Source organism: Hippocampus zosterae, chromosome 4, assembly GCF_025434085.1.
Source record: "Hippocampus zosterae strain Florida chromosome 4, ASM2543408v3, whole genome shotgun sequence".
Lineage (NCBI taxonomy): Eukaryota > Metazoa > Chordata > Actinopteri > Syngnathiformes > Syngnathidae > Hippocampus > Hippocampus zosterae.
Window position 1 is genome coordinate 20,190,564 of NC_067454.1, and position 17,834 is coordinate 20,208,397.

Below are 17,834 nucleotides of genomic sequence, written 5' to 3' on the forward strand. Positions count from 1 at the left end.
TGTGGGTTGTCTTGTTGAAATGAGCAACACCTCATGTTAGGAAACTTCCTCTTTTCTTGACTTAACCTCACACACACCAAAGTCTGCATGTTTTCTGGAAGTTTGTTTAGTCAATGTTTTTTTTTTTCTTAGTAGGTGGCCAGCACAGGCAAAGACATAGGGTAAAGTAAAGCAGGTGTTTTAAACATTTTGGAGAACATTTTCCAATAGGGCCGCCACTCAATAAAATGGCAATTGAAAATAACTCACGCATGCTCCTAAATCCCATAGGAATTTTTTATACATCCCTATTTTTGAAGGGGGAGCCAAATCTGTGGCTTGTACCCCCCAGTTCATGTGAGGGCCACTGAGGTTAAACCCAAGTAGTCATGTGATCAGCCTCTACGCATGACATTTCCTGTTGAGCTGATAAAAAAAAAAAAAAAAACTTGTCTGCAACACTTGTGATCCACCCACTCTCACCACCAGTTTGATCTCGAGTGATGTGACACTTGTGACAGTCCTCAGTCACACCAGGACATGTCAGCATCTGATTGGGGTCCCGTGATGCAAGTGCTTGTCCTTTTCTGGCTCGCGTTATCTTACGCTGTTGTTGACGGTGAGTATGTCCGAATCCTCCCGGGTTCTCCACATTTTTGTGAGGCCCAAGAGTGGGCAAACTTTTGTGTAATTTTGGTTTGGAAAACGGACAGAACAGGTCAGGTCAATTGGTTCAAAATGTACGTTTAGGATATAAACATTTTGTTTTTAAATAGGTTATGTTTCTTTTAATATACAATATAAAAAACAAACATTTTCTTTAGAATTAATTTAACTAATTTATGAATGAATTATGCATTAATGATTTTTTTAATAATTAGATTATTAAACAAAGATTTAAAAGAATAGAAAATATAATTTATAAAATGTTTATATCATATTTTTATTTTATCATATACAATAATTCTTAAAATATCTAAAGGTTTGAATATGTTGTACTGTATTTGTATTTGTAATTAATCTAGCTGTAATTAAATCCATACTTAATGAAAAGAAATATTTAATGTATCCATGACAGTTTATTTCAGATTTTCCATTTTAGCATTTACAACAAAACATTGTAAAAAGTTAATTTTTAAAAAGTTGTGATTTTTTTAATTGTATTATTTACAACGATTTACAATTATAGAAAAGCTTTATTTGGGCCTTATGTGGCATACATGTCCATCGCCGTCCGAACATTTTCTTTGACCTTGGTGATAAGGTTGCCTGGAGTCCAGCGATCTTCATAGCGGTCCCGTTCTGCCTCCCGACTGTGCCAAACAGACCCCCGCACCCACAGAAAGCAAGCGTGAGTTGACCCACACCAAAGTCTCTGTCAGGTATTTCTTCTCAATGCCTCTGACCTTCCCCACCTTTGTCCCTGCCTGACAGACTGTGAAGACATCCTCTCTGGGTGCCTTGCCCAAAGTTCCTGGACCAGGTACAATAAGCCCCCTTGAAGTGCAATGTCTCATACTGTACATATGTTCGACCTTACAAATGTCCCAAAAATGTACAGTGTTCCCGGTGGATGGAATGATGAATGAATAGATGGAGAAATAGCACATTCAATCCTTAAATCCACCATTTAAACATATTTTAAAACAATGCCAAAGGAACAGTAAATTAAACAAGACTGCTTGATTTTCTTTGTAAACTATTTGAAAATGGTTGAATTATTATTCCGGAATAACAGAGCGCAGAATGAGCCGAATGAAGAAAATATGGTGAACTTGGAAAAAAAAAAATCCAGAGTGAAGTAAGTGCGTACGGAAAGATGAACTAAAAGTGAAGTAAACTAGTGACTCACCCTTTGTCGGGTGTAGGAGTAGGAAACACAGAAGTGATACAGAAGATGTCTCGCCTGCCACTTGACGTTCCTGCCATCTATGTACGCATTAAATAAACAATACATTCCCCGCAGTATTATCAAATAAGTTAGAACAAGTTCCTCTCCATTTTGGACCACTTAGTGTCTTAAAACAGCATTTAAGCGTTGGCTTCGGTGCCACAGAATCTTATTTCCCCATGTCATATCAATCATTGTCTTTAAAGGTGTTATAAACAGCAGATTGTAAACTGCAGACCGAAAGCGCGAGGCAAGGGCATCTTCATTATAAGGAGCGTTGACCCTTCCAAAAAGGTAAGATGGTTTCTTATGCCCTTTTATTTTGTTTTGACTGTCATTCGCCGAACAGAGAATCTTGCCTGGTGTGCATGACTTGATCAAATGTATAATTCCATGATCACTGGGTGGAGTGTTTTGGAATCAGGAATTTCTGTGAAGTATTTCTTCTTGAATGAATATCAGCGTGAGGAGCGCCCGACTCCGGACCATGGTGTTCAAATCCCCTCATCAGCCCTCCAGAGAAGCAGAGCGCCCGAGTCCGTGGACAATGTGTTGGTGGTGGTCACCGTGCTCGACAGCGTGCATTTCAAGGTCAGCACAGAGGATCCGATATTTTGGGCCCGTTTTAGGCAAAAGGAAAATTCGAGGTCTCTTGTAATCCATTAATATTAAAAGATAATTGAATCATGAAGCACCCAAATGTTCGACCCAACTTAGATCAACTATAAAGCAAGAAAGCACTTCTTATGATCTACTTTTGCGACATTGCATTCAATTGAAAAGATCATCTGGAGTCATGAGAAATATCCAACCTTCAAAGAAAGAAATGTTTTGGCACTTTATCTATTGAGGACTGTGTTTACTGTATTCCATAGCCCCTAAGTAGAAAACATGGAAGAAGACTCCCTCCCGGCCCAACTGGCCCAACAGGCACAGTGTTGGGGGGAACCGTCCTGGTGGTGCAGGCAGGTTTAAACCCGCTCCAGGACCTCCCAGAACCCATCACGCTGACCTTCAAATACAACAAGAAGGTAAGAACCGATCATGGATGCTTTTTGTCAGGTCACAGGCCCTCTAACATTTTGAACAAATGTTTCAGGTTGCCAACGGGGCTTGCGTATTCTGGGAGGAGATAAATGAGGAAGCTGAAACTGGTGGGCGGTGGCGTCTGATTTCTATCTGAGTCTTCATTTTCTAACAGTCCCCTCCCCCACACACTCCTGTGTTGGCGTGTTTTTTAGGTCAATGGAGCACGTTCGGCTGTAACACTAGCGACACCGGAAGTGAATTTATTTGTCGGTGCAACCACTTGAGCTTCTTCGCTGTACTTGTGGTAAAAACCAAAAACAAAACACACACATTCATAGTTTTTTACATTTCCTTGAACGAGAGCAACTTTCAAGCATTTCGGAAACATGAAGAGACCGTCTGTCCCAGAAACTGGACTTACACAATAATTGGTCCTGAGCGACCACCGGTCATGTTTTAGTTTTTTAGCATTGATGACAACCTAACATTCATTTTAGTTCAGTTTCAAGACAACCTAATGAAACAATTTAGTTTTCAATTCACCTAATGTGCGTGTTTTGAAGACATTGCAGAAAAATAAATTTGTTTTAAGTTTAGTTGATTCGTGCATTATGGAAAACATGAAACGAAAGAGTCAAGAATATTATAGATTTGTTGCTAATTTCCATCTGCCGCAGGTAATAAAAAAAGTAGAAAGTTAATCGTAAACATGAATGACAGCCTTACAGTAGGCCGATTTGTTGTGGTCAACATCAAACACAACCCATTTCTAAACATAAAAGACAAGCTAATGTTCAGGGGTTGTCAACATCAAAGCTAGCTTCGCATCATTTTTGTAAACGTTTTAAGACAACCTTTACCGGTCATGCACTCTTGTCAACACGCGAGACAATTCCAGACTTTCATGGATGTAACATCCGTTTTTTGTAAACATCAATATCAAGTTTAAATATGAGAAGTGGTTCGGAAAAATAAATGGATCAATGTGTTTTTGTAAACATCAAAGGCAACCAAATGTAGTTTTTTTTCCTTGTAAATATGTAAGACAACCTAACGTACGTGTATTTGCAACATGAAAACAATTACGGTCTTCCATGCATGTCTGTTTGAGTAAAAATCAAAGGCTTTCTAATGCAGCCTGAACTTTTTTTCTTGAGCAGAACCCTGATCTCTCGTTGCGTGAAGAGGATGTATTCAAGCTGAGTTTGATCACATACGTTGGATCATCGCTCTCGGTCGTCTTCACCATCATCAGCTTGATCTTGTACTCCTGTCTAAAGTCAGTTCTTTGCCTCTTCATTTCCTTCTCCTTAGGACCCCTGTGTAATACTAACGCCAATTAAACATAAAAGTCATGCTACTATAACAAATTTTTTAATAAAAAGAAAATTGGAATTGAAAAAAAATAAAGCCGTAATTTTTTTAAACTGAAAAACACATTTTAAAAAGTCATATTTTGTCAGAATGGAAAGCAGTATACTTATGACAAAAATAGTCTCATTTTGCATTGTAAGACTGTATTATAATATCAAAGTCAAAGTTTAACAAGGGAAAAAGGTCATCACATACAACTTTGTTCTTGTTGCATTACATATTCTTCTTATATTACCTTCTGGAAAAGACGCCCCAAAAATGTGGAGACGTGAGTTTTTCAGCAAATAGAATGAAAAAAAAAGACGACATGAATTAGGTAAACTTTTGAGTAGTCAACTCCAAATAGGCATGGCATTGCTGTATTCTGTGTCAACTATTGACCACAGTCATTTAGAAAAATTTCCTCGTGTTCTTGAACAAAAAGAATACTTCATTCATGCAGGGATGCCATATTATTTTGATACGTCACAGTTATATCAGAGCTTTTAATTGGCCCAAAGCGAAGGTAGGGGGAGTAATTGTTTCCTATGTTTTACTGATGCACTGGTCCCCAATTATTTTTATTTTTGATCATCCCCTGGGATCGGAAGAGCCCAGTTTGGGAACCACTGAGCTCGACTAGAGTGTTTACAATAACGTCTGTTTCACTTAGCAAGCGGCAGCCGGACAGAGCCGTTGGCCTGCACATGCACCTGACGGGCGCGCTGCTGTGCCTGCACCTCTGTTTCTTGCTCTGCTGCTTGTGGTCGTGGAGGCTCGCCGAGGAGCCGGCCGATTGGTTCTGCGGTGCTCTTGGCCTCCTTCTGCACTGGTCTTTGCTGGCTACCGTCTGCTGGTCGGCCCTGGAAGGTTTCCATCTTTACCTCCTGCTGGTGCGCGTGTTCAACATCTACATCAGGAGATACCTGCTCAAACTGTGTGTGGTGGGCTGGGGTAAGGGATGCATAAGACCTCGTCGTACACGTGTCACAACATCCAACGCAGGGATTCCAAAACTACCGCAGATCCCCCTTTTATCGCCGAGAATAAATTATTTTCTCAATCCACCCACAACAGGTATACTGTACTGTATATATTTACAATCCAGAATGACTTTCTTCATATGTTGTTTTAACCCCAACACACACATTCAACACTTAAGACACACTTTGTAAACACGTTGTTCATGTGTTCAAACACACGCAACACATTGCAGGCATCTAATGTGTAGAAAATACTAAACAGTAAAGATACTGTAATTGCTGTGCGGTGAATACAGTACTGGAGTTCCAGAGCTAGTTGTTTAGTTAAAAGTGCTCCTAATACAACTTTTGAAAGCTTTTTTTCATGTTGACATGTTTGAAGCATCAATGACATAACCTTTTTCTTTCCCTTCAGGTGTGCCCACATTGATCACTCTGATTTGTGGAGTGTCTGGGGTTTACGGCAAGTACACGCTGGAAGTTCGGGACTCCGCCAACAAAAATTCAACCATACAGCTGTAAGTAACCCAGCAGCCTCATCACCGATGTTTGTAATGTGAAAACATTCGAAATTGTTACGGTTTCCATTGTAAATAATGGAGATGAAAAATGATAGGTGATTAACCATCCTCCAAGTTAAAATAGACAAAACACCATGGGACTAATCTCTAGGATGAATTTGGAATAAGCTGAAAATGTCTGCTTAACTTAAAATTTTGTTTGGAGGTTTCTTTTAAGGTATGCTTCTTGAGACTTTTGGGGGGTGGGGGGGGGGGTCCCCTCATGATAGACATGCAGACTAAATGTCACGTAACAAAATGGCTTTGGGGGTTGACTTTAAAAAAATTAAAAAAGAAAGAAAGAAAGAAAATGGGGCGGTATTGAGCTAAAGCCCTTAAATCACCCAACGCCCTCCATCCCAAGAATGGTATCACTGATTAGGAGTAATTGTATCTTAAAATAAGAAACACAATAATCCTGTAGGTGACGGTAGTACATATGTCAATACACTAGTTTTAAGACATCAGCTAGACTTTTTCAGTTCAGATCATTTTCAATCAATTACATAATATATTCAGCACTCCACATTTTTTTTCTTGTTTTGTGACTCCAATTTTTCAATGTAATTATTCTACAAACCAACAGATGCTGGATGAGCAGTCAGTTCATTTATAGGAAAGCGGTCACCTACGCCACCACAGTGGTCTTCCCGAGCCTGGTGGTGCTCTTCAATTCCTGCATGTTGGGCCTGGTGGTCTTCCAGCTGAGGAAGCTGCAAAGAAGTGCTGTAAAAGGTGGAGGACCGAAAGGCAGCAGGGAGAAGACCAGCAGGTTGTGGAAAGACTGCGTGACCGTGCTGGGCCTCAGCTGTGTGCTGGGTTTACCTTTCGGCTTGTCGAGTGCCACCTATGCCTCTGTGCCGGGCGTCTACATCTTCACCGTCCTCAACTCACTGCAAGGTCAGTCAAGAAAAAAAAAAGCAATCAGGTCTTTTAATGCAGGGTTTCTCGAAGTTTTGGACCTGCGACTCTTTGCAGTGGAGAAACTTTTACATCTTTTCAAAAAACGCTTCTTATCCTCACGCCAATTCAACATTAACTTGGGTGGGGGGGAGGGTGTGGAAATGTTTCAATAAATTCTTATTTTAGGGAGGAAAAAAGTTTTACATTGATTGGACAGTCAAGAATAAAAGTGTCCTTCCTTGCATTAACAAAGACATTTTGTTGGGTAAAAAGTCTTCGTCTTAACTCAATAAAGTTTTATTTCCTTAATTTAAAGTCATAATATTGTGCTCTTAAAGTTTAACAAGTGAATTTCAGAAATACAACTTTATTCTTGGAATGCAGTCCACCCCGCATATCCACGTTTCAACACTCATTGATTCACGGATTTTTAAAAAAATGTAATTGATTTTTAAAATGATTCGAGATCATCATTTATTGCACATTCTTTTGCTGACCTCCAAGCCTGAACCAAGTTCATGAATTTGTGGTTCAATGTCTTCACGCGTTATTGACCACTGTATATTATCGTTGTCTTTCAGGGGTCTTTGTGTTCCTGTGGTGTTTGGCATTGACGTGCAAGTCTCAGTCCGACGCCGCCTCCTCCTCAAAAGACACTTCCTCTCAGAGAATCATGACCACCAGCTTCAACAGCTGACGAGCAGATGGATACAGTTGTCTTCCACTTTGTCTTAAACTTGAGTCTGGGGAAATATTGCTAATTTGTGTATTTTTTTTTCTCGTCTTATCCTTTGTTTCTGCATTAAGCAATGCGATTTCTATCATTAAACATTGGCAAGAGCCCGTCACAAGTATCATGGGACTGAAAATATGCTCGTGTGGCGTGGTTGTTGTCGCATTACTGTGCAAATTGAATGTTCAAGGGAATTTGTCCAAGTAGTTTTGCCGTACAGCTCTCAATGCAGATCTACTTCTGTCTACATTTTCGGTTTACCTTCTCGAAATAATTCTTTCCGAATTAGTTCTAATATTGAAGCCTCCCATCACTACTTAACTGGGGTTAAACGCCAATTCTTAAATCTTCGTGTCCGGATGAACTCGTCTCGGTGCAATTTAAAGCTTCGCCGCCTTCTCCAGCTAATTTGGTTTAGCTTGCTTGCTGAGAACAAAGGGATGGCTTTGTTATCAACTCATTGCTAAGCAGATATCAAGTGAGGGGAAGAAGTTGTGATTATCGTGTGAAATATGTGCAAAAAGTGTGAAAGAAGAATACAAGGAGACATGTTTTCAAACAAAAGAGGAGAACGAGCTACAACGTCAACTACTCGACGTTGTTTTCAAGAAGACTCAAGGAGCGTTCAACACAGCCGGTTTGTTCATTCTCTTGTGTTTAGTGGTTTTATTCTGAATGTAATCTGTTAAGCATCGTAGTCAACCCCTTTTCAGTGTCTAACGGTATTTTAACGTTGTTCTGATGGGGAAGACAAGTCGTCTGTTTTAATTTGTATGTTAACCAAGACAGTAAGAGATTTTTTTTCAACATTGGAAATAAAGTTGGACGCTAGGGCATTCATCAGTTCCTCCAGGCTGACAGTTTGGTTCTCTTATCTCTGTGTCGTGAAGGTCTACCGGCCCTTTTTTGAATTATTATCAACATTTTTCATATGGCAATGAGTATGAAATTCAGTCTTTGCAAATACTTTAGGATCGAAAGCCGCTAGGAAATAACAAAATGCATCTAGCTTCTACTTTCACTTTACAGTAACACCGAATTTTGTAAATAGTGAACTGCAAATTTCCAAACTATTACTGTACCCCACTGAGACTTACCCTAAGGTCTTCACGATTTAGGGGAGCGTTTTGGAGGTGAAATCTTGCATTACTCAACAGGTACAGTGAATACAACTATTTGTCATCTTGAATATACATGATTTTGTACTCTCGGTTTCTCATCTGCTCAAGTGCCTTCCAAAGGAGCATAAATGTGATTCCCGAACTTCATAATTACACGTTTCTAATAAAAGTTCCAAAAGCCTGCATAATGAATAACACACTTCAGACTGACAATATGAGACTTGACTTCACCAAAACTTGTGTATTGTCTTCTTGTGTCTTGCAGACGTCAGTGAAAATTATGTTCATTCTGAGCAGGCGGAGCCAGAACCCTCTCACATGAAAGAGGAAGTGCAGGAATCTGCTGTCACCGAGTTTCCCTTGATTGTTATTGTCAAGAGTGAAGATGATAATCAAAAAGAGGATGACGGAGACAACTTTGGAGTATCCCTCACAGAGAGCTTCTTACCGCCACTAAGTGACAGTGATGGCGTCACAACACGCTCTTCTGACACTGCTGATGATGAACACTTAAAAGATATGACATGTCACACTGATGACAAATGCCGGAATTGTTCTCAGTGTGGGAAAATGTTTTCTTCAAAGTCGGGTTTGAAAGAACATGTGAGAATACACACTGGGGAGAAACCTTTTGCCTGCTCAGTTTGTGGTAAAACATTTACTCAGAAGGGTCATTTGATGACACATGCTCGAACTCACACCGGGGAGAAACCTTTTGCCTGCTCAGTGTGCAGTGTGATATATGCTCGAAAGATTCTTTTGACAAATCATATGAGAACACACACTGGAGAGAAACCTTTTGTCTGCTTAATTTGTGGTAAAAGCTTCTCTGTGAAAGTCAGCTTAATAATGCACACAAGAACACAGACTGGAGAAAAACCTTTTGTGTGCTCAGTTTGTGGGAAGAGCTTCTCTCTAAAAGCACATTTAAGAACACACACAAGAACACACACTGGAGAGAAGCCTTTTACCTGCTCTGACTGTGGTCAAATGTTTTCTGAAAAGGGAAACCTAAGAAGACACAGGAGAACTCACATTGTCGACAAACCTTTTGCTTGCTCAGTTTGTGGTAAAAGATTCACTCAGAAGGTATATTTGGGAACCCATACAAGAATCCACACTGGGGATAAGCCGTTTGCCTGCTCAGTTTGTGATAAAAGCTTCTCCATTAGGAGAAGTTTAATGAGGCACATAAGAACACACACTGGATTGAAACCTTTTTCCTGTTCAGTGTGCGACAAAAGCTTCTCTTTAAAAGCACATCTAAGAACACACACAAGAACACACACAGGGGAAAAACCTTTTGCCTGTTCAGTTTGTGGTAAAAGTTTCACCCAGAAGGGAAATTTAGAAGCACACGCAAGAACGCACACCGGAGAGAAACCTTTTTCCTGTTCAGTCTGCAGCTTAGCTTTCATCGATAGCACAGGACTCGTTCAACACATGAGAACACACACCGGTGAGAAACCTTTTGCCTGCTCAGTTTGTGGTAAAAGATTCTCCCAACGACGGACTTTGACAACACACACAAGAATACACGATGGTGAGCTACCATGATCCACAAGTGTGCTGGTGAGAAAACCGACGTAAAGAAAGCTTGAAATAAATTGGAAACATTTACACGGTGGGGTGAGATGTAAAAAAATATTTGTGATGCTGAATAAAATGCAAGTCTCCAAACTGATTAAGTTCAGTATCTGTCTTGTTTATTTTTATGTTTGTTATAGCATGATGTGAATCTTGAGTAAATACACTTGTGGTCAGAAGTTTACATACACTTGGCTTGAATGTGATACTTGGTGATTTATCTTAGCTGTCCTTTTCCAGGGTGGTGGAATAACTTTATGATGCACATATTAAGTGACTTTTAAAAACTCGAATTAATAGAACTCGTTGTGATTTATTTTAGATTTATATCACATCCACACAGGGGCAAAATTTGATTGTAAATTAAGCTAGTTGTACTCCCTTCTCTATCTTTAAGCACTTTGTGAATGTTTGATGGTAAAAATATTACCTTTGTAAATATTCTATTATAATTTAACTAATATATACATGTAATCTTTAATCATTTTAAATGCAATAAGAGTGATTGGGTACAAATTTAATTGGCCAACTTAGTGGATGATCCGTATGGCCTGTTTTGTTGAATCATTAATGACACATTTGCCTGCTTAATTTGTGCTGAATGGCTCTCTGAAAAGAGAAACATAATCAAAGACACAAGAATCTACACTGGAGAAAAAACCTTTTGCCTGCTCAGTTTGGCATCAACGATTCTCTAAGAAGTGAAATGTAAATACACACACTACACAGGGGTGCCCATTAGGTAGATCCTGATCTACCAGTAGATCTAAGACAGGTCCCAAGTAGATCCGAGGAGTGTCGAGAAGAAAAAAAACAAACAACCATTTGTGTGTCTTTGTACATGTGAGTAATATATTTTTCGTGTTAATAAGGGTAGATCCCGTGAGGTTAGTTGATCGAAAAGTAGATCTTCGATCCAAAAAGTTTGGGCACCCCTGCACTACAGCATACACTGCTGTGAAGCCTTTCACTGGTTCAGTCTGCAGCTTAAATTCAGCACTGGAAGATCATCATCCTGAGCCGCAAGAATGGAGCTAAAGGGTTAAGCAACAGAAGCCAGAGAACCCCCACATTAGAGAAAGAATTGTTGACTGTTATCACCCAGTCGCCTACATTTACTGGTGTCTTTGTGAAGTGCAAAGATGAGGAAGACGAGAATAGAGGGACGGAGCCTCTAAGCAGCAGCTCAAGTCAACACATGGCAACAGAAGGACCATTGTGAACGATCCCAAGCAGACAGCCTCATAGCTTCACCATCAGATAGTGACGACATTATTTTACCCACTCTTGACACTCACAATGAAGAACACTGTGAAGGCAATAAGACACGTTACGTGGATAACAAACGCTGTGAACGACAGAACTGTTATATGTATCTTGAAAAAGCAAATGATCCACACAGGAGAGAAACCTTATAGGTGTTTACTCTGTGGTAAAAATAATAATACCGTAATTTCTCAAATGGGACAATTAAACACACACATGAGAATCCCTCAATGCTTTTACCTTTTACTTCTACCAGAGTGTTTCTGTTAATCAGCTATAATATTACTGTGTTACATTGAGCTATATTATGTTTGCTACATTTATTTTACCTACTATTGCAGGCACAATTTATCTGATTTGGTTTGTCAGAGAGACTTCTCCCTTGGACGCTGACAAGCTTCTGTTTCACCAGTCCGATGTAACCAATGATGACATTTACCTTTATTCTCTTTGCTAAACGTTGTGAGGCAGCCACATGGATGCCCCACACAGAGTGAAACTTTTCAATGACCAATTTATGTGAAGCATTGCAGAAACAACACTGTGTGACTCACGGTTTTAAAAGGCTTGTCATCTGGCCTCACGTTCATTTGATGTTTACATAACAGAGTAGAAAAAAGAACAGCTATGGTTTATGACTAAATGTCAGTGACGTTACGTGCGTTGTGATTGTGAGATGAACATTTCAGAACCCCGGCGCCCTCATCATGGTCAGTGGGGTCTTTAATCATGTTGCTCTCGTCTACCTAAAACTTCACTCAAGCAATAAATTACTAAAAAACAAACAAACAAACAAAAACTACCGGTAATCAGCAAAAAGAATCGGAGAACTTGATTGGATATTGCAAAGAAGTACAGAGATAAACAATGCAAGTTCAGGAACAAACATTTATGATGCGATGAGACCAAGATTAACCTCTGCTAAAGTGATGCAAAGGCCAAAGTATGGAGAAAAAAAGGATCTGCTTATGATCCAAAACATACAAGCTCACCTGTGAATCATGGTGGAGGTCATGTCATGGCTTGGGCTTGGATCGCTCCTTTTGGAACGGGCTCACTAGTCGTTATTGATGATATCACTCATGATGGTCACACAAGAATGAATTCGTAGGCCTACAAACCATTTTGTCTGTCAATGTACTGAAAATTGCGTCCAAACTAATTGGGAGAAGCTTCATCATGCAACAAGACACCGACCTAAAACAGCTTGTCAACACAAAAAAGGACTTTATTATTAAAATTGAATGTCTTACACTGGCCAAGGACCTTAACCCAGTAGAGCCTGCATTTTACCTCCTGAAGATGAGACTGAAGGAAGAAACATCCAGAAACAAACGAGCACTGGTAGAGGCTGCAGTAAAGGCCTTGAAAATCATTTCAAATGACGAATGCAACAGTCTGGTGAAATCTGGTTCACTTATAGAAAGTAAGGGTTACGCAACCATATATTGTTATTCACTTGTCTGGTGCACTATTTTTGTGCACTAGAAAAGTAAAGACACTCTGTCCCGATTTATTGAGCACGTCGACTGTTGCATGACATAAAAGGCGAAATTCTGAACTTTTGCCTCATCTCATTTTTTTATTTGAAACCCAAATGTTTTCAGCAGGGCGGCCCGGTAATCCAGTGGTTAGCACGTCGGCTTCACAGTGCAGAGGTACCGGGTTCGATTCCAGCTCCGGCCTCCCTGTGTGGAGTTTGCATGTTCTCCCCGGGCCTGCGTGGGTTTTCTCCGGGTGCTCCGGTTTCCTCCCACATTCCAAAAACATGCGTGGCAGGCTGATTGAACACTCTAAATTGTCCCTAGGTGTGAGTGTGAGTGCGAATGGTTGTTTGTTTCTGTGTGCCCTGCGATTGGCTGGCAACCGATTCAGGGTGTCCCCCACCTACTGCCCGGAGACGGCTGGGATGGGCTCCAGCACCCCCCGCGACCCTAGTGAGGATCAAGCGGTACGGAAGATGAATGAATGAATGAATGAATGTTTTCAGCATACAACAAAACAGTGTTTTTCTCCAATTGACCTTGTCGCTCCAATACATTTGAAGGCGACTGAACAATTATCCCATCCTGGAAAAAGAAAGGACCAACAGGAATATGACGTGTATGCCCATGTTGAGTTAAATCCATGACCACAAGTGCAATAATTTAAGTATCAATCACTCCTACAGATGGAATACAGGACACATGATGTTTCAGTCACGTATGGATTTTTTGGCTTCATCAAAACCACTGGCTCATTTTACTCAAGATTAAATATACATTTTTACATCTGATCACAAATAATCCGTTTTTTCCAGAGTCTATTTAAAGCTTCATTGGTCGCTGCTATTCTCACCAGTACATTTGTGTGTCTTAACATACTGACTAGAATAAAAACTTTCAGCACGTACACGGCAAAGGAATGGTTTCCCTCCAGTGTGTTTTTTTTACATGTGTGCCTAAATTTCCCCTTTGAGCAAATTTTTTACCACAAAATGAACAGGCAAAAGGTTTCTCGCCAGTGTGTGTTCTTGTGTGCCTTGTTAAACTTTCCTTTAGAGAGAATCCTTTACCGCAAACTGAGCAGACAAAACAATTATCCTCAGTATGTGTTTTTGTATGTGTTCTTAAGTTTCCCCTTTGGGCGAATTTTTGACCACAAAATGAACAGGCAAAAGGTTTCTCTCCAGTGTGTGTTCTTGTGTGCCTTGTTAAACTTTCCTTTAGAGAGAATCTCTTACCGCAAACTGAGCAGACAAAACGATTCTCCTCAGTGTGTGTTTTTGTATGTGTTCCTAAGTTTCCCCTTTGAGAGAATCGTTGACCACAAACTGAACAGGCAAACGGTTTTTCTCCAGTGTGCGTCCGTGTGTGTCGTGTTAAACTTTCCTTTAAAGAGAAGCTTTTACTACAAAATAAACAGGCAAAAGAATTCTTCTCACTGTGTATTCTTGAGTGTGTTCTTAAGTTACCCCGAAGAGAGAATCTTTGGCCACAAACTGAACAGGCAAACGGTTTCTCTCCAGTGTGGGTTCTTGTATGCCTTATTAAGCTTTCCTTTAAAGAGAAACCCTTACCACAAACTGAGCAGGCAAAAGAATTCTCCCCAGTGTGTGTTCTCATGTGTGTTCCTAAGTTGCCCCTTTGAGAGAATCTTTGACCACAAACTGAGCAGGCAAAAGGTTTTTCTCCAGTGTGTGTTCGTGTGTGCCTGATTAAACTTTCTTTTAAAAGGAAGCCCTTGCCACAAACTGAACATACAAAAGAACGCTCCCCACTGTGTGTTTTTGTGTGTTGAATTAATCCTGAGCGAGCACTGAAAGCTAAATTGCAGACTGAGCAGACAAAAGGCTTCTCCCTGGTGTGTGTTCTCATGTGTATTTCCAATGAGGACTTATTGGAAAACCTTTTGTCACATTGAGAACATTCCAAGGGTTTGCTGTCAAAGTGGCATTTCATATTGTCTTCAGACAGTTCATCACCATCAGGTGTTTGTGGCAATATGTCGTCACTGTCTGATAGTGGCGCGAAGAGGCTGTGTGCTTGTATTTCTCCAAAGTGATATCCTTCATTTTCTGTTGTCCGGTATTGACTTGAGCAACTGCTTGAAGGATTAAACTCTCTGCTCCCCTCACTTTGACCTTCATCTTCATCTTCTTCGCTCTTTGAAGGTGCAAAAATGAATGGCAACTTCGTGAAGGACTCCACCTCTACCTCCACCATTTCCTCTTTAATGTACAGAGGCTCTGGCTCCTCATCCTCTTTAACTTGGAGAGGGTCTATCTTCTCTTTTTCCTTACTGTAAAGGGATTCACAGTCCTGTTGTTCAGGAGGATGATATTTTTCACTGATGTCTGCAGGACACAAGAAGACAAAGAAAGACACATGGTGTAGTTATGTCAAATCTCTTTTAAATCTATCATATATCCCCTTTTAAATATTGAAATAAATTATTCTGACTTAACTAGCTCCTGCCAGGCGGAGAGCATGTGCACTAAAAGTACATTTAAAACTCAAACTGAGCTTTCAAATATCTTTACAGTGAAGTATTCGACTAATTATTCCATCAATTAATTTAATAATATTAAATAAATGTGAAATATTTTTCTTCTACTTTCTTCCTTTCATAACGGTTGCTGTAATTTGGGAATTTCTTCATTGTGAGACGTATAAAGGTTTTCTTATTCTTATTCTTACTATTCTTATTTATTCTTATTTATTCATTCATGAATGAATAAATAAGAATAGTAAGAATAAGAATAAGAAAACCTTTATACGTCTCACAATGAAGAAATTCCCAATTTACAGCAACCGTTATGAAAGGAAGAAAGTAGAAGAAAAATATTTCACATTTTTAAATGATGCCGAATTATGCATAATGAAAGACAGACATGGCTTTATTGTATTTTCTCTCCATAACTAAACTACTTATTGCAACGTGTGCATTGAAGTGTCAATAGATGTTGCGTAAAACATGTAAAACAAAGCAATAATATCAAATGACTTTGGAACATGTATAACTTGTAAAAGAATGGATAACAACTGAAATTGTGAACGCCGGTTTCATTTTCACAAAGGAACAGAGTACACATACCTGTTTCAATTGTAAAACGCCGTCAGAAATGATTCTCAACATCCAAGCAAAGCACGGATACCTGAAAATCTACTTAAGTGTTTTAGTACTACCGCAAATCTTGCTTTTGCTTTGTTTGTTTATTTACTTGATGCTACAAAATTGACCGGACCCGGTGGTCCCTGGCGGAGCCAGGCGACGCTCAACCACCATCCAACTGACATGCTTGATTATTGCCACAGTGACATACGGATTTGTGACTGGTATATGTGACTCAATTCCACCTGTGGTAACCTAATCAAAAAACAAGCGAGAATACAAAGTGAACAAACCTGCTCTGTGTAACACATTTTGAGGCTTGTTGAAAAAGCCGTCCAGGAGTTGACGTTGTGGCTCAGGTTCTTCTTTTGCCCAACAAAGTTCCTCCACGGACTCTTCTTTTACAGCTTTTGCACACATTTTCAGACAGTAATCTGAACACTTTACACTCACACTTAATTTGTTCTTGGCGACGTGTTACTATTAAATGTTTCTCTTTGTGAGTGACTAGCAAACATAGCTAAATTAAGGTAGGCTACGACGTCTTATGCAACGTGCATCGAGACTAGTTTAGCCGAAAACAAAACATTTAATTGAATATATTTTATTCCGGTAAAGCAGAACGATAACATTCTACGTCGATGTTTGGGTAAATTTAGAAGTGATTTGGGGAGATGCATTTCGTAAAAGGTCGAAGCGCTCACAAAAACGTACACGGAAGTGAAGCGGCAGCGAACGTAGTACGGTACACCACGAGGACAAACTTCTCGCCACGGATATTAATCAAAAAAAACTTCACGTTACGTTAAGAATAATAACATAACCCATCCATATATAATACGCTTATTTGGAGCCTATCCCAACTGACTCCGGGATTTCTGCTTAAATTTGCGTTTGTGGGAATCGGTTAGTCAGTAAAAATCTAACGGTTTTAATCCATCTCGGGAAAACGCCCATTTTGCCACTTGTTGTTGAGTGAAAATGGCATCTCATTGCTCAGTGTCCATGTAAAAACAAACCTTGGCTCAACTTCAGAAAACAGGGGAATATTTGCAAAATAATTAAGCACGGAAAAAGATTTGGTCAACAAACCTCACTTTAACGGAACGACTAAATTATTGACAGTTTATTGAATTCTTTTTTTCCCAATCTTTATTGCAAAAGTAAATTGAAACACGCAATGATTGTGTCTGCAGTAGCTGGAGCCACCCTAGTAACTATACAATTTCAGATTCAGATTCAGAAAACTTTATTTATCCCTGTGGGGCAAATTTAACCCTGGAATAACCCACTGGGGTCAAATTTGGCCCATATAAATTCTGCTACTCAAATGCTGCCCTTAAATCCCAAAGGGTCAGATTAGGCCCTAATCCTAAATTAGGATTAAATCATTGAATATTTGAAATAACATATATTTTGGTGTTCAGTGAACATATGGCAGTCATTTAATGTATAATTCATCATTTTCCAAAGAAGAAAAAGGTTCTTGGGTTCTCCAGTGTTAAAGCCATGTACTGTATTATTGTTATTAGTCGCTCTCGTTTAAAACCCGACTTTGAAAACAGAGTTCTTTTTGAAAACACTACATTGAAACAGTAGCTGTTTTTGAAAACCCTGAAGGTACTTAAAAACAGCTGTTCTCTTCATTTGTATTCTTTGGCTTTTCACTCAGCATGGCTCAGACTTGATCTTAATTTTACTGTTTTGTGCTTTCTACTGTGTTTGTTATTAATTTGTTTATTGTTGTATATATAATATTTGCTCCATGTGCAGGACGTTGTATACAGCGGTGGTCGTTTTAAGGAGCTCTATAAATACAGTCGAGTTTGCAATTTG

At 39.6% G+C, this 17,834-nt stretch overlaps 5 protein-coding genes across 6 annotated transcripts in view; 3 read left to right on the forward strand and 2 right to left on the reverse strand.

The window, feature by feature from the left end:
• The window catches only part of LOC127599366 (zinc finger protein 614-like), a 150,148-nt gene that overhangs the window by 88,404 nt on the left and 43,910 nt on the right, over positions 1–17,834 (reverse strand). The window lies entirely within an intron of this gene.
• Positions 1–17,834, forward strand: part of LOC127599384 (zinc finger protein 572-like) — a 101,224-nt gene that overhangs the window by 7,942 nt on the left and 75,448 nt on the right. The gene's annotated exons all lie outside the window — the stretch shown is intronic.
• Positions 437–7,552, forward strand: LOC127599300 (adhesion G protein-coupled receptor G3-like). Its single transcript, XM_052063178.1, has 13 exons — positions 437–598; positions 1,244–1,330; positions 1,414–1,462; positions 2,077–2,164; positions 2,333–2,461; positions 2,746–2,901; positions 2,970–3,024; positions 3,112–3,203; positions 4,060–4,178; positions 4,926–5,206; positions 5,651–5,753; positions 6,382–6,695; positions 7,280–7,552. Exons 1-13 carry the CDS (start codon positions 520–522, stop codon positions 7,393–7,395), a joined length of 1,668 nt encoding a protein of 555 aa, XP_051919138.1. The 5' UTR covers positions 437–519; the 3' UTR covers positions 7,396–7,552.
• LOC127599334 (gastrula zinc finger protein XlCGF57.1-like) lies at positions 7,919–10,236 on the forward strand. Its single transcript, XM_052063236.1, has 2 exons — positions 7,919–8,068; positions 8,818–10,236. Exon 2 carries the CDS (start codon positions 8,871–8,873, stop codon positions 10,107–10,109), a length of 1,239 nt encoding a protein of 412 aa, XP_051919196.1. The 5' UTR covers positions 7,919–8,068; positions 8,818–8,870; the 3' UTR covers positions 10,110–10,236.
• LOC127599303 (gastrula zinc finger protein XlCGF57.1-like) lies at positions 13,598–16,753 on the reverse strand. Of its 2 annotated transcripts, XM_052063183.1 has the most exons (3): positions 16,292–16,752; positions 14,458–15,240; positions 13,598–13,953 (listed from the first exon to the last, which is right to left on the reverse strand). In XM_052063183.1, the coding sequence occupies exons 1-3, from the start codon at positions 16,416–16,418 to the stop codon at positions 13,787–13,789; spliced, it is 1,077 nt and encodes a 358-aa protein (XP_051919143.1). In that variant the 5' UTR covers positions 16,419–16,752; the 3' UTR covers positions 13,598–13,786. The 2 variants fall into 2 exon arrangements, with proteins under 2 accessions (XP_051919143.1, XP_051919142.1); XM_052063182.1 differs by having other exon boundaries at positions 13,598–15,240; positions 16,292–16,753.

Excerpts from the sequence above, each read along its gene's own strand:
- LOC127599334 (XM_052063236.1), top strand. The coding sequence starts at position 8,871 with ATGAAAGAGGAAGTGCAGGAATCTGCTGTCACCGAGTTTCCCTTGATT.
- LOC127599300 (XM_052063178.1), top strand. The coding sequence starts at position 520 with ATGTCAGCATCTGATTGGGGTCCCGTGATGCAAGTGCTTGTCCTTTTC. Across the intron at positions 2,902-2,969 it reads CCTTCAAATACAACAAGAAG|GTTGCCAACGGGGCTTGCGT; the intron begins GTAAGAACCGAT and ends CAAATGTTTCAG. Across the intron at positions 3,204-4,059 it reads GCTTCTTCGCTGTACTTGTG|AACCCTGATCTCTCGTTGCG; the intron begins GTAAAAACCAAA and ends TTTCTTGAGCAG.
- LOC127599303 (XM_052063182.1), bottom strand. The coding sequence starts at position 16,418 with ATGTGTGCAAAAGCTGTAAAAGAAGAGTCCGTGGAGGAACTTTGTTGG. Across the intron at positions 15,241-16,291 it reads AAATGTGTTACACAGAGCAG|ACATCAGTGAAAAATATCAT; the intron begins GTTTGTTCACTT and ends TGTGTCCTGCAG.